Here is a 15,534-nt window from a genome sequence, read left to right on the forward strand (position 1 = left end):
ACCTTCCCCCTTTAAACAAATAAAATAGCTGACCTGTCAACTTGCCATTTTTTAAAAAAATGACAACATGGCCAGTACATTTTTTCAGACTCCTGCTTATGCACCTAGTGACACTTTGGATATAGAATGAAGCAACTTGGAGCTCATAATGGAAAACTCATCAAAGGGGAACAGCCAAGTGGCCAGTAGCCTCAGAGTGGAACCGAATTCAGGTGCTGTAAGAGAGACAAGTTGCGGGTATAGTCATCCACCGAGACCTGAGTCCACCATGAGGGCATGTCCTAGGGCAGTGGACCTCGGGGGATGCTCATTCACTCACATTTTGAGTCAGTCATTCCATAAATGTTTGCCAAATGTTTTTAAGAACCCTAAACTTTCAATCTCACCATCAAGAAGAGTCTTTGTAAGATGGCCGCCCTCCTCAGAAGATTTAGATTGGACAAGGGGGGCATCCATCCGCCTTTTGTAGAGTCCACTACTTCTCAGTGTTCAAGAGAGGAGGGGGCCCCAGGGCCATCAGCCAGCTTCTGGGGCCTGGCCTGCATCTGCACCCTCAGCTTCCACCTGGTTACTCTTGCCCAGCTTTTTCAAGCTCTCCAGAAAGGACTTCCAGGTCTCCGACACGCTCTTTTCCAGGAGCCAGCCCTCACTTTCACACTCAGGGTCTTCGGGGTTGGACACACTTTCCAGTGCCGTGTGCAGGTAGCGCAGCCCAATTGTGATAGTCACCTGGTGTGGGAGAGGAGAATTAGAGATCTGGGAGAAGTAGCTGAGAGTAGGGGCTATTAGGAACTTATGGGAGCCACTAGCCTGTCAAGTGAAGTGGGCTCTGGTGAGTCTGGGTTGGTGAGGGCCCGCCCACCAGCCTGGCCCTGGCTCTCAGGATACCTGCCTCCATCCAGCCTCATCTCCCACCCTATTCACCTCTCTTTCCACCACCCTGGGCTTCTTCAGATCCCACAGGCACTCCAGCCTTTCTCTTCCCCAGTCTTTACCATTCACTGTTTTCTCTGCCTAGAGCTTTGTTCCCCTTCACATTCACTTGTTAATTCAGCTTCAGCCCTCAGTGAGCGCCCTGCTTCTCATTCTCCCTCCCCTTCCTCAGGTCTCCTCTCCTGGGGGCATTAGTCCTAAGCTCCTTCTCCCTGTGTCCCCTGCCCCAGTTCCTAACATTGTTGGGCACATACTGGATGTTCAGTAACTATTTTCTGGACAAAGTTAAAAAGTGACCTCCTTTTCTGCAAGCCATAGGACATGTGGTTTTCTCTACTTCCATTATCTCGAGTAGTGTGGGCATGAGGGAGTGATTTGTTCGGATATTTTCACCAGCAGTCACTAGGACAGACTCAAGTCCCAAAATGCCTGGGTTTGAACCCCAGCCCTGGCACTCAGCCAGGAAACCCCTGTGACAAGGAAACCCCTTTACTTATCTGGCTCGTGGATTTTGCCTGCCTGATGTGCATGCTGTGACACTTCAGTGGCACCTGGTGCACATAGAAACATCAGCTATAATCAGTTATTAGTCAGCATGGTAAGTATTGTTTTCACTTTCCTAGTAATGTATTGTGTTAGCCACTTGTTTCTCCACAAATTCTTGGTTTGCTCTCTTTTACTGCTCTTTTTATTGTACAGCAAACTCTATGAGAGGACTAGGCCTGCTAATGGAGAATGTCTGCCCCCTGAAGGCAAGGATGATCCTGACCCATCTTGTTCACCCAGTATTCCAGCCCCTAAAACAGCACCGGGCAGTGGGTAAGGTCAGTAAACATCTGTTGAATGAATGCTCTGGGGGCATTTTATAATTATGGTAGTAGATGATAATGGTAACTAATAGAGTTTTAGGTTTTTGTTATTGTCAATTGAAAGTTTGATATTTTTACAGTGGAAAGACTCACCTCCTCCTGGAAGTCCTTCTGGTGTGCGGGCACCCACTGTGATCCCATCTTGCTTTCCTGAGGGAGGCCCACTGCTGCACTATGAGTTTTGCACTTGTTAATGGTCCTCCCTTAGGTTCATGAGTTAGATGTCATCTCTTAACTGGAATGTGAAGCTCGGGAGGATGAGGCTCAGGGCAGAATCCTATCTTAGCCCAGCCACCCTCATGCCTCTCACAAAGCTCTGCCCACTACAGTCCTTGAGTAAAAGTCAGGGGCATTCAAGCTCCCTGTTCACAGTGAGCTGGTTCTCATCTAATACAGCACCTAGATTCCTGGAGAAATGGATAAACCGAGAGGCAGCCAATAGACCTCCATTTTCCAACTGACTTCTGTTACCTTCCAGGGACATGACCTGCCAACCTTCTAGCAGTAAGCTTCTCTCCTAATTCTACCCACTCAATCCCAAGACTGCCTCAAGGAGTCAATAACCAATAAGTCTTCATGAATACGCTTGTGTTTGTCTCAACATTGAAAGAAGCCCACCTTCCCTACCCCTCCACCCCACCCCCCAGGGAGTACAGTCCCTCTGGCGTGATGTGGTGAGTTAGAAGTGGCGCATCTCAGCCAAGGGCACCGCTGCGTGAGAATTTCCATAGCACTAAGAGAGAGACTTACTGAAGGGAAACTTTCAGTGAATCTTCTCTGCTGGAAAAAGTTTCTCCACCTAATGTTTCTGATTTTGTGCACTTGGATTTTGGACTCTGGATGTTCGGCTGTCAGCTCAAAGCAGGAGCCCCTGAGTCACCCTCTGTGCCACCTTGGTCTACCACTCACTAACACACGTTCTAGTTCAGCACCCAGGACAGCGCCCTGCACAAGGTAAGTTTGCGAAATCTCAGTAAATGCATTCAGCACATTCACTGAGGGCTTGCTGCATTCCAAGCTCTCTAGCTACTGAGACGAATTAAACTTTACAGCTGAGATAAGATGAAGCCACAAATAATGAGAATAACAGGTAAGTGGCGACCAGCATCTCGAGAAAAACACGAATCCAAATAGCTCCCATTTACTGAATGTTCACCCATATATATTATCTCCTGCTGCCTCTCGATGGTCCCAAGGCTAAGTGTCATCAGCCCCAAACAACAAAGAGGTTAAACAACTTTCCAAGACCACAGACTCAAAAAGTGGAGGCACAGGATAAACCTCCAAAATATGCAAAGTGAAAGCAGCTAGACAGACACAGAAGGTCACCTATTACATGATTTCATTTATATATGTCCAGAATAGATGAATCCACGAGGACAGACTATAGATTGGAGGCTGCCAAGGAATGTGGGGAAGGGAAGTGGGGAGTGGCTGCTCAATGGGTGTGAGGTTTTTTTTGGAGGTGATGGAAGCGTTTGGGAACTAGACAGGGGTGGCGGCTGCACACCATCGTGAATGTAATAATGCTATTGAATTGTTCACTTGAAAATGGTTAATTTTATGTCCCATAAATTTCACTCAAATTATTTTTTGAAGTGATAAGACAAAAGCAAACAAACAAACAAAAGTGGAGATGCTCAGGTTCAAGTCCAAGTCTGCCTGACCCACAGCTGAGCGGACGGTTGGTTTCGAGGAAAGAGGCATGCACGCCAGGCCTGGCTCCTGCCCCTCCCTCAGCCCCCAATAACTCTGAACTGAGCAGGCGGCTCCCACATCCTGCCCTGTTGGCCTGGGGCCTACCTCTAAGAGCCAGACAAGCAGCACGGCAGCACCCATGGAATTCATGAGGCTGCTGTAGTAGCGCAGCAGGGCGGCCCTGCAGCCACGGGCCCACAGGTTCAGCTCCTCTGTCTGGTGGTCGTAGCTGTAGTGCGCTGAGTTGTTGGTGAGCTGGTACTGGATGCAGGGCCGCGGTGAGTTGGGGTTGCAGCAGCTGAATGGGACGCCATCCACCAGGTACCGCCCGTCCACGTTGCTCTTGATGCGACTGGAAGAGAAACAGCTTGAGAGGGGCGTCTCCGACTTCCCGCCAGGTCTTAGTTCCTCCCATCCCCTACTTCTGAAAAGCTATGATATTCATTCATTCGCTTTTGCAATAAATACTTGCTGCACAGTTACTATGTGCCAGCCACTGTTCTAGGCACTGGAGACAGAGCAGTAACCTTGGAGAGCCAATGCCCCTATGTTCCTGGAGCTTATGTTCTACAGGGTTTAGACAGGTGATAAACCAAGAAGCAAGTAAACAGGGAATCTAGAGGTCATCTAGACTCTCAGTGTGCTACCAGGTCCTGGCATGCAGTGAGTTCTGCTAGTCGGAAGTGCAGCAGGACAGGCAGTGACCATGGGACAAGGCTCTGCCTAGCCATCCTGACCAACAGCCTTCAGCCCCCAACCCCCGCTCCAACCTAATCTCCCCCTTTCAGGTCACTGGGAACCAAGGCCTCCTCTGGCCAGATCACTTCTGCTCAATAGATGTTTCCAGAAGGCTCGCTCCTACCCAGGGCCTGTGCCGGGGCGGGGAATGAGACAGGCGGTTCACCTTCCTCAGTGAACTCTGTCCCCAGCCAGGTGGGAGCTCCTTGCTCACCTAAAAGGATGCGGCCCAGGTAACTTTTGCATTCTATATTAATGTATAGAATTGGTTAGAGTACATCATACATTTATGTGGGTTCGGAATTCAAAAGGGACAGACATCTTCACAGTGAAAGGTCTCCCCGCCCACCCACATCAGGCAGGCTGGATATGTTCTACTTGACCTAAGCTAGGCGACCTAGGCATCTTTATGTGTCAAAATCCATCAAACTGCATACTTAAGATTTGCCCACTTGACTGACTATATGTATGTTATCTTGAGTAAAAAGGTTTTTTTTAAGTTGCATATGAATAATGCATCCATTAGAGCAGCAGACTTTTATATCACAAGAATAAAAAGCCTGTAATTGTTTAAAATAGAAATTGTTTTCAACAATGTTCATTGAAATGATAACTAAAAAGAGTTGTCCATTTTAAGCTTCTAAATAAAATCTGCTTAATACAAAAGGGTTTCCCACTCATTCTTGTCCCTGGACCTCCGAGTCCCACCACTGTGGCCACCTCTGTCTGTCCTTCCGAAGAACTTTCATGTATGGACAAGCAAGCACAGACCCTGCAAATGTAATTACTCTTCCTGGTTTTCTTTTTCTTCCGTTTTTTTAAACCCCAAAAGTAGCATTATATACATACTTTCTTGAACTGTTCTTTTTACCCTTAGCAATATCTTAAATATTTTTTTATATCAGTCAGTAGGGAGTATTCTCAGGTTTTCAGTGAGCTGCATGGTAGCCCCTTTGTGCAGTTGGTCCATGGGGTGCTGTCCACTTCTCTAAAGTGGACCATTGGGGTTTCCCAGTCTCCTGTTAATACAAATATGAATGTATGTCATCTGGCATACTGTGAATCTATCTAGAGGGTAAATTCCCAGAAGAGGCATTCCTGCAGAGAAGAATTGCATGGCCCCTGAGCAAAGATGACATGCAAATTCATGAAACAGTCCATATTTTTACTTAATAAAATTTGAAATATATATATATACATATATATGTATATATATATATGTATATATATATATATAAAGAATCCATTTGTAGTGCCTTTTTAGTAAATTGTCCTTTGCTGTCCAATATGACTAAGACTTTAGGAAGGCTCTGCACAATGTGGTCTCCTTGGTTCCAGAACAATCCTTGCCTGGGTTATGGTGACCATATTTCTACATGCCCTGCAGTCTCTGACCTCCACTTCATGAACAGGACCCACTGCTCAAGAAACAGGTGACTCTGAGTGCACAGGGAGTGAGAGTAGGACTGCCTGGATTTACTACCAGTTTATCCTTCTGGACAAGTCCCATAACCTCTCTAGGCCTCAGCTTCCTCATCTGTAAAATAGGGTTGTCATGAGGGTCATATGAAGGAATATGCGTATAAAAGGCTTAGAAGAATGCCAGGTATACAGGAAGTGCTTAAAGCATGGGCTGATGGGCCAGGAGGGGCGGAGTTCAGAGTGAGAGCCTTCCTGAGAGCTCTGCATGACCTCAGGAAGCAGCTGTGACAATGGGACACACCACAGCACATTTCTGGGGAGCAGTCACTTGCAAACGGTGGCATGGGCTCTGCCAACTGTGGAGAAGCCGTTAGCGCCTTTTGTGAGAACAGAGCTCACCACCACCAGCGGTGGGGACTCTCAGACATTTGTTGACTGACAGAGGTGGCTGCTACTGAAGTTTTTGCTGGAGCCCTACTGACTGCAAACCACCCCCTTCTCGAGGGGCCAGCACCCTCAGCACAAGCGAGCAGACAGCAGTCTTGCAATTCAGGACAACCCCAAAATGACAACCTCAAGACTAAGGGTCTCCAAACTCAAATGCTGTTCATCCCTCTTCCTGACCTGTGAACTGTCCCTTGAGCCCATTCTCACCAGCACAATATCCCAGCTGGGCTGTTCCTAATATTCTTATGGAGAAAGTATCTCACATCTTCATTTGTGAGCAGATCTCACATTTTTGATCTCCATTCAATGCATCTCCCTGGACCCATGTGAGTTAAGAATAACCACATACTCCCCTCAGGGCTCTGGAGAGGTTTAAATGAGACAATGCAAGGAATGCACTTGACCTAGGCCCTCAGACAATGTAGGATCCTCCTCACTTAAGGCCATCTGGGTGGGACCTTGCAAAGCACTAGATCTTTCTGCAGAGCAGGAAGTGGGGCCCAGAGCAGAGCGAGGCCTCACCCAAAGCCACACAGGAAGTGGCCCACAGCAGTTGGTTTCTCCTACCTTCAAAGTTTCCTCAGTGTCTCTTAGATATTCCCTGCCTGCTGGCTTTTCTAGTTAAACTTCCTAGGAAAGTATGAGTTCCCTCCCCGTTCCTGTGCCAGCAACTCTGTCCTGTCTATCATCATCTCTCCTTACTCACTTTCCAGGAGTCCCTAAGCTGGGATAAAACCTGCAGACCTGCCTCATACATACTATGTAGGTACCTGAAATGAGGGCCTGGCCTGCAGTTGTGTGGACAGAGGCCAGCAGAGGCTCTGAGCTGTCTTCAGTCTATGAGCTGGTCTGGGCAGCTACCATCTCCCTAACTCACCTTGCGTCAGCCTCCCCCAGTGGAGAAGCCACCCTACTGGTCAAAGGGCAGGACTGTCTCCTTCCTCAGACAACGATTTCCCTCAGGACAGGGCCCAGGTAGGTCAGTATGGGGGAGGCAGTCCTGCTTTGTTGGAAGTTGGGTCTTCCCTGGGCCGCAGCCTGGGACCTCTTGGGGTTATACCTCTAGAACAAGCCTTCCCTCCCCCTAGAACCATCATCTTGTTTACTCAGTGTTTGCCCTGGTTCCAACCACAGATTAAGGCCTGACTCACCCTCTTAAGACAAAGCCAGGCAGAGGAGAGCTCCTTAGGTGATGAGCTGGCTATTTATAACAAGAGTATTTCCCAGGCTACAAATCTCACTCTGCTCAGGGCTCACTAGGGCTTATAAGGGTCTCGATTAAGTCAAGTCCTGTGTTTTAGCCCTGTCTCCCATACCCAAGCCACATATGACTCAGGAAAATCATCACGTCGTAGTTTTCCTAGCAAAATCAACATAATTTAGCCAGCGAATCAATAAATTAATAAAGAAAGCCATATGTAAATGAGCAGGGCAGGGGAGAGGAGGGAGGCAGGAGTATAACTGATAGTGTGAGTCAGTCTCCAACTGAATGCTAGCTGCACGGCAGCTCTGGAGCCTCGGCAATGAGCTCGGCCTCTGTGAGCCTCAGTTTTCTCATCTGAGAAATGACAATATAAGTACCTGACAGGGATGTGGTGGAGATTAAATAAGATAATATACACAGAGCACCTGGTATACAGCAAGTGCAGTATCAGTATTTCTTTGAAGATTTTTTTTAATCTTTATATCTTTTTTTATTTTATAGTAGAAACTAAAAGTTTTATTAGAAGGGCAAGTACACTTCCAGAAGTGGAAGCAGGCCTAAGCGAGAGAAGCATGGCACTGGATTTAAACTCCTGCAGTGGTGAGGGAGGACTTAAGCAGAAGACACAGCCCTGTCCTCAGGGAGCTTCTAGCTAAGGTCTAGACTTCTTGAGGTGTCTTTAAACTGTTCAGGAAGTGTAAGCAGGTAGCTACAGCCTCTGGGGTCCCTGGCAGGATGGTAATGTGAAAGAGTTTGGTGCCAACTTCTCCCTTAGTCCGAGGGCCCCAAGCCAGGCCTTCCTGGCTGACAGTTCCTGGTTCTGAGGTATCTGAGCTCCTTTATGTTCTGCCTGTTACTCCACGACACTGAAACTCTGCTCATCCTAAAAACAGGAGGAAACATTGAAGGAACTGACGTTAGCAGGCCAAAGGCCTCAGGTCCCTCCTGGTGCGATGCAGTAAGATGCCCAGAGCAGCCCCCTAGGAGGTGTTCTTGTCCGAATTGAACCTGAATCCAGTCACACCTCAGCCCTGACTGCTGGCTCACAGGGAAATACAGAGGACCGAAGAACAAGTTAGATGACACCACTTGGCTGCAATTCCAGAACGAGGGTAATTCTGCAGGACAAATGGCCCAGTTTCTCCAAGACACGCACAGCGCGAAAAAGATAACGTGTGGAGGAAGGAGACTTGGGAGACCAAGAAACCAAGTGCAAAGTGTGGGCTCAGTTTGGACCCTGATTTGAACAAACCTACTGGAAAAGAGATTTCGAGGCTGTCAGAGACTACTGAACACTTACTGGGTATTCGACGATATTAATGTTAATTTTGTTGGGATACTGTGTTTATGTTAAACAAAAACAAAAAGGCAAAATAACAAACAAACCCTCCTCATCTGTTAGAAATGCCTCCTAAAGCATTTATAAGTAAAGGGCAACAATGCCCAGGATTTGCTTTGATGATATAAAAAAGACGAAATGTTTATTTATATAAACACCAACCTGCCCCCAGGACCCCCAGACAGGGGGGTGAGTGAGAAGGTAAACACAGACAGACACGAGAGGTCAGAGCACAGGCACACACACCTGTTCATTTCCCACAGGCCACAGGGAGCCCGTTTCTGGTTTCTGTGGGGCCACCTCGTGATTATCTGAGCCCGGAAATGCTGAAATCCAATCATAATCCACAGATATGTTTTGAGCCTGCGCCCTCTGCCCACACCTTCCACTGTTCCTCTAGAGGAGGAAGTGAAGAACAAGACAGAGAAGGACAGGAAGAGAGAGGATGATGAGGCACCGTCTCCCAAAAGAGTCTGGAGACTTAGACGTTACAGCCAGTCAGAAAACAAAGTTCGTTTACCACCAAATGTGGACAAGGCGCCCTTAAACATCACTGGGAAGCAGACGCAGTAGAGTGGAAGGGGCAGAATTAAAACCTGGCACTCCACACAATAGGGTTATTCAATCCTAAAAAAAAAAAAAAAAAAAAGAAAAAAAGAAAAAAAAAAGAAATGAAGTTCTGACACATACTACAACACGGATGAACTCTGAAGACATTATGCTAAGTGAAAAAAAACAAATACTAAAAGACAAATATTATATGATTCTATTCAAATGAGATGTCTAGAACAAGGAAGGCTGTAGAGAGAGAAAGTGAATTGGTGGTTTCTTAGGGCACAGTCACGAGAAGCTAGGGAGTGAACGCTAGAGCTAAAAGCTTCAGGGTTTCTTTGCAAAGTGATGAAAATGTTCTAAAATTGACTGTAGTATTCATTGCACAACTCTGTGAATATACCAGAAACCATCGAACTGCCCGCTTTCAATGGGTGAGTTGTACGGTATGTGAATTATATCTCAATAAAGCTAGCTTTTAAAAAACCCTAACCCCTTTTCCTGCCGTGAGGTGTTAAGCATGTCCCTTAACTTCTCTGAGGTTCAGATTTCTTATCTATAAAATACAGATAACAACCCCTAAAGAATTTACAGCCCTCCACTCCGCCTCCAGGAGGGGTTTTGTGCCAAATAAATGAGGGCTTTTTCCCCTCCCAAATGTCCTGGCAGCATAGCTATGGGCGGGCTGGAGGTGGGGTACCACTGCAGGGCTACTTGCCTGGGACAGGGGGCCAAAATGCTTATAATTCTTGTAAAAATCTTGATTTGTTTCTACCTGATTTCGTTGTTCAAATCAGGCCCTTCAGGAAACAGTCCTTGATCTTAAAGATTCCCCTGAGAAATGTCCCCAGCTGACCACCCCCCATGCTTGCTAAAGCCATGAATAGGGGTTGGAAGTTCAGGAACTCAGCTTCTCCTCTCCAGAGTTGACTGGAAATGCCGGAGGGTGAGGAACTCAACTTTCTCTAGCCCAGTCCGGGGAGGTGTACATTGCACAGAATAGAAAGAAATGCTCCAGGGGCAGAGCCTGCAGAAATGCCCAGAAGTCAAAGGCACCAGACACTGCCCAGATCAAGTACCAGTGCCTCTGGAGGATCCTGGTGCATTATTTTTCCGGACTTCCTACCCTTTGACCAGCTCGGTCTTCCTAGGATCACTTCCCAAAGTCCTCAGTGTCAAGGCTTTTCCCGGCTCCTCGGAACTTGGTAGGGAGAAGAGAACAAGGAGAATTCCTTTGAAAAGATCTTGATGAAAGATAACACTGCTCCCTCTCACGCCGCCCTCCTGCTGGGCCCCGCCCTGCTTCTCCCTGCCTCTATTGCCTCAGAATCCTAGTCCAGCATTTCCTAGCTGAGAAAAGCCAGAAAAAGGTAAATTCTTACCATTTCTCAATGCTTGGCATCTCAAAAAGAAAAATACATCTTCTATTTTGGGAGGGGAGAATTTGGGGAGTCGGCTTTGTCAGGTAAACTTAATCCTTCCAAGGAGGGCGGACACAGGAGGTGAAGAGGAAGAAACTTTAGCATTTTTGGATGGAAGGGGGAAAGTGGCACGTCACGTCTTCACATTCACTCCTTTGTTTATTCTTTCCACCTATAAATGAGGGCGGTGCTAGCGCTGTCCCGCAGGTGAATTCAGCCCCGAGGAGCCTCACTTGGCTCACTTCTCTCAAGGGTATTGTCTACTGATCATAATTCAAATGTTTGTGGGAAACGATGAGATGATGTGGTCCTCTCTCTGTGAAGGTGACCCTATCACGCTGCACCCATGGAAGCACAGGGGTGTGATGACACTGAAGTTTTCAGAAAGGAGAAAGTCGTTTCAGTTATACAAATTTCAATCCTAAAATTCCTGTTTTGGAAATTTAGCCCAAGGGAAGTAGGAAAGAGACAGAGACAGAGAGAAGGAAAAGCCCGAAAGATGCCTACTGCGGTGTTATTTATAATAGGAATAAATAAGAGCAACCTAAATGCCTGCCTAAGTGTGTCCATTTGTTCAGTGGAACATTATGCAATCATTAAACATGATCGTTTTTAGATAAATACTGTATGAGATCACCTATATGTGGAATCCAAAAAAAAAAAAAGCCAAATGCATAGAAACGGAGACTAGAATTGTGGTTCCCAAGGACTGGAGGGAAGAAAAGATGCTGGTCAAAGAATACAAACTTCTAGTTTAAGATGAATACGTTCTGAGGATATAATGTACAACATAGCAACTACTGTTAGCAATACTGTATTATATACTTAAAAGTTGCTAAGAAACTAGATCTTAAGTGTTCTCACTGCTAAAAAGAAGAGTAATTATGTGACATAATACAGATGTTAGCTAATGCTGTGGTGGTAATCATTTTGCAATATATAAATCTGTCAAGCCAATACAATGTAAACCTTTAACTTACACAATGTTATTTGTCAATTGTATCTCAATAAAAGTGATCAAGTTTTTGCTTTGAATGTTATGCAAATGTTATATCACATTACAAAATTGAGCACTCCATTGTATTTATACCATGATTACACTATGTTATTATGTAAATGTTAACAACACTAGACTGAACAGTGAAAAAAAATGAAAGCAGTTGATTAGCTAGGGATGAGAATCTGACTTTGATTTCTTTTCCTGTTTTTGTTTCTCTTAATGTTTTCATCATATTTTTTGTGTATAATAGATACTTTTTTCTAAGTCAGAGGATTAAGATAGTTTCATGCTAATAAGTTGGTGTGGAGCACTGAGGCAGTTTTGATCAAGCTTAATGTTTGCCTGAAAATTCGGATATGCTGGCATTTGGAAGTGGAGCAACCTGGAGAATTTCTCTGCTCTGGGACAAAAGGGGATTTGGGGATTACAGAGAGATTTTAAAGTCTGTCTGAGGACTGACCCCGTGCAGAAGGCCGTCAAGTTAAATAACAGGAAAAGATGAAAAGCCCCCTCCCATCTGCTTACAAAGGCTGGTTTGACCATCAGCTTCGCCCCCTCCCCACGCCTCAGCCCCTATCCCGAGGAATTCCACTTTGTCCCTCGGGCTTTACACCTTCCTGGTGCAACTTGCCACCTTGTTCTGCTGCAGGCTGGTCACCTAGGAAGGGCAGAGTGATTACAAGCCTCTCCTTGACTAGGGATTTGTAGCAGTAATCCCTACCCACAGAGAAAATAAGATCCTAGCAGTGACCTTCAATATGACTTCCCTTCTATCCGAGGTTCTGGGGTTCATTGGTGTCATCTGGGCTTCAATCATGCCCTGCTACCAATGTGCCAGCACCTTGTGTGCAAGGCCCCTTGGACTCACCAGCCTTACTTAGAGGAAGACCCACCTGGATGATCAACTAAACGCCTCACTCAGCCAGGGATGGGTAGAGTTGGACAGAAAGAAGAGATGAGGGAGAGCTGCTGGCTCAGGACAGGCTGCCCTTTCCTAAATGACTCAAGACTCACGATGATGGGTGTATTGGGAGAGCAACGTGCTGGAGTCAGCACACATGCTGTATCTCTAGCTCAAAGGGTGAGATTCTCTCACCAACACCTCTCTACATCCTACCTCAGATATATTTCCACATACCAAGAATACTTTAGAAACACTTTATCACGTTACTCTATCATGATTTAAGAAGTAAACACCAGCAGGCATTTAATGATCATCTGCAGTATGCCAGGCTCTAAACAGAGCTAGGAGGTGACCTCCAGGATTATCTGTTCTAGTGTCTTTATTTTAAAAATGGGCAAGTGAGGTATCAGTGTGCAAGTGGCTTACCCAAGGTCACCAGCTAATTAACAACAGAGTCAAAACCACGGCCTAGACTTTCTGGCTGCCCTGTCCTCTGCTCTTTTCACCATCCCCAAGGACAAACACCTTGAGAGTGGCTGCTCAAGGTCCAAAGGTTGGAAAACAAAGGAACTAACCAGGAAACTTATGCTTCTGGAACTGAATCCATGTACTTTGAATGAATGAAACAAGTAGCCAAATAACGTGATCTTTAAATGACCCATTTCTACTATATGAAGCAGACACACATTCCTGGCTGGGTCTCTCCCTGGGGACTCCTAGCCAAACAACTTATATAACTTGACACCTTCCTGCCACCTTAGCCAAACATTAGGTTGAGTCATATGAAGTCACCATCTTTATATGTTAAAAAATGTTAGAATATCAGCAATTTCATATGGTCCAACTGAATGCAGCCTCCCACGCACAATAACGAGTTGTGCACAGAGAGCACCAGAGGGAAGGGAAAGGCACTGGGTTTCCATGTCCCCAATATAGCCCCGGCCCCCGGGGCTGGAGGACACTCACTCTTTGACTTCTTTGGAGGAAAAGTCTAGGTAGCGATTGCTGATCCACTGAATCTCAAACCAGTCCCGAAAGCCGTTGTTGCCACAGCATTTGAACTCAATCTGCAGCATGTCGATGGTCTTCTTCATGAAACACCTGCCAGGGGTGTCCGTATCCCGGTAGTACTTCATGCCATTCTTGAGCCCATGGGCCAGGGTGCTCTCCAGTGAGCCCCGCATGAGGAAGCAACAGAGGGCCACTAGGAAGAGGACAATGTTGAAGAGGACGCAGATGGCCAGGTATGGCTTCAGCCAGGGCTTCCACTTGGCATACTTGGCAGGGTCCAGGGCATCATAGCAGATCTTGCCAGCCAGAGAGTTGAAGACACAGGACAGCACTCCCATCCCTATCAAGGAGTTGGGCACGAAGTGGCTCTCCGAATTATCCATCACATCGCTCCTCTTCCGGAGTTCGATCTTCAGGAACAGCCCTAGGCTGAAGATGATGATGCCAGCCAACACGGAGAGCCAGTTCATAAGCCATAGCCCTTGGGCCAACTTGACCCGCTTCTTCTGGTCAAATTTGACTTTAAGCAGCACCATGCTTGCAGGGTGTGGTCCAGGCAGCCTCTGCCAGCACAGCTCCCACTCCTGACCTTAGTGAGCCCAGGGCCTAAAGACTCAAGGCTTTGAGAAGGGTGCAGACAGTCCAAGCTGCAGGTTGCTGCTCTGGGGGCTGCCCATGTTGAGCTCCTTAGCCAGGACCCCCGTTAAAGCAGTAGTGGTAGCAGGGGCCTCAGAGTCGCAGCTCTGAGGAGCCAGCTCTCAGGTGTTGTTTTTGCAGCTCCCTTCCCAGCCAAGAAGGAACAGCTTGAAGCCTGCAGATTAAAAGTGGAACCCACAAGACATCTTGCTAATCTCTTTAGCCAGGTTCATCCCATTAGATAAAGCTGTGCCAGTTTCAAAACATGCTCAAAAGGAGCCTCCATGGAAACACTGGAGCAGAGCGCTCTGGGTTCAGCTTGGAGAATCAGGAGCAAAAAAGACAAGACTGACCCTAGGAATGGGCTTTAATCTGAGGTCAGGTTCAGATTACAGGTCTCTCTGGAAGTAAGGTTCCAGGCCAAACTCTTTCAAAATTTCAAACTTTCTGTGGGCAAAAGATACCATTACCCAAGTTGAAAAACAATTAACAAATTGTAAGAAAACATTTGCATGTAAGAAAAGGAATTAATGTGCAAATAATTTTTAAACTCCCACTATTCCACAATCAAAAGATCAACAATCAACTGGAAAAACAGGCAAAGGACAGAAACAGATGATTTATAAAACAGAACTATTTATAACAAAAGTTCAACAAGCTGGAAAAGATTTTCAATCTGAGCAGAATGCAGAAAAGGCAAATTAAAAGAATAATAAAGACGAAACTTGATCCATCAGATTGAACATTTTTAAAAATTCTGTCACCAGACAGTGTAAACAAAAATAGTAGAAAGGAAGATATATACGTTTGATGAGTCTGTAAATTTTATAATTTTTTTAATTAACAAACTTTATTTCTTAAAGCAGTTTTAGGTTTACAAAAAAACCGAAACAGAAAATGCAGAGAGCTCCTATGGACTCCTTTTCTCCAACCAATTTTCCTTATAATTACTATGTTGCATTGATGTGGTACATTTGTTAAACCAATGAGCCAATTTTGATACATCATCATTATAATTATTAAGCCCATAATTTACACTAAGGTTAACTCTTTGCGTTGTATGGTTCTATGGGTTTTAACCAAATGTGTAATGTCTTGTATCCACCATTATCACATCACACAGAATAGTTTCACTGATCTAATGATAACCATCTACTCATTCCTCCTCTTTTCCTTGCCCAACCCTGGGCACCCAATATCTCTATAATTTTGCCTTTTCCAGAATGTTTTATTGTTGGAGTCATACAATATATAGACTTTTCAGACTGGTTTCTTTCCCGTAGCTATACACATTTCATGGTCCTCCACGTCATTTTGTGGCTTGATAGCTCATTTCTATTTATTGTTGAATAATATTCCA

At 45.8% G+C, this 15,534-nt stretch overlaps 1 protein-coding gene and 1 non-coding gene across 2 annotated transcripts; one reads left to right on the top strand and one right to left on the bottom strand.

The window, feature by feature from the left end:
• Nucleotides 1–257: 257 nt before the first annotated feature.
• On the bottom strand, nt 258–14,089 carry PRPH2 (peripherin 2). The gene is made up of 3 exons (XM_016128583.2): nt 13,494–14,089; nt 3,606–3,852; nt 258–729 (listed from the first exon to the last, which is right to left on the bottom strand). Exons 1-3 carry the CDS (start codon nt 14,072–14,074, stop codon nt 517–519), a joined length of 1,041 nt encoding a protein of 346 aa, XP_015984069.1. The 5' UTR covers nt 14,075–14,089; the 3' UTR covers nt 258–516.
• LOC118606451 lies at nt 5,303–5,405 on the top strand. The gene has a single exon (XR_004952404.1). It is a non-coding gene; the product is annotated as a U6 spliceosomal RNA (small nuclear RNA).
• Nucleotides 14,090–15,534: the final 1,445 nt, after the last annotated feature.

The sequence above is a fragment of the Rousettus aegyptiacus genome, unplaced genomic scaffold (assembly GCF_014176215.1).
Source record: "Rousettus aegyptiacus isolate mRouAeg1 unplaced genomic scaffold, mRouAeg1.p scaffold_m13_p_1, whole genome shotgun sequence".
NCBI lineage: Eukaryota > Metazoa > Chordata > Mammalia > Chiroptera > Pteropodidae > Rousettus > Rousettus aegyptiacus.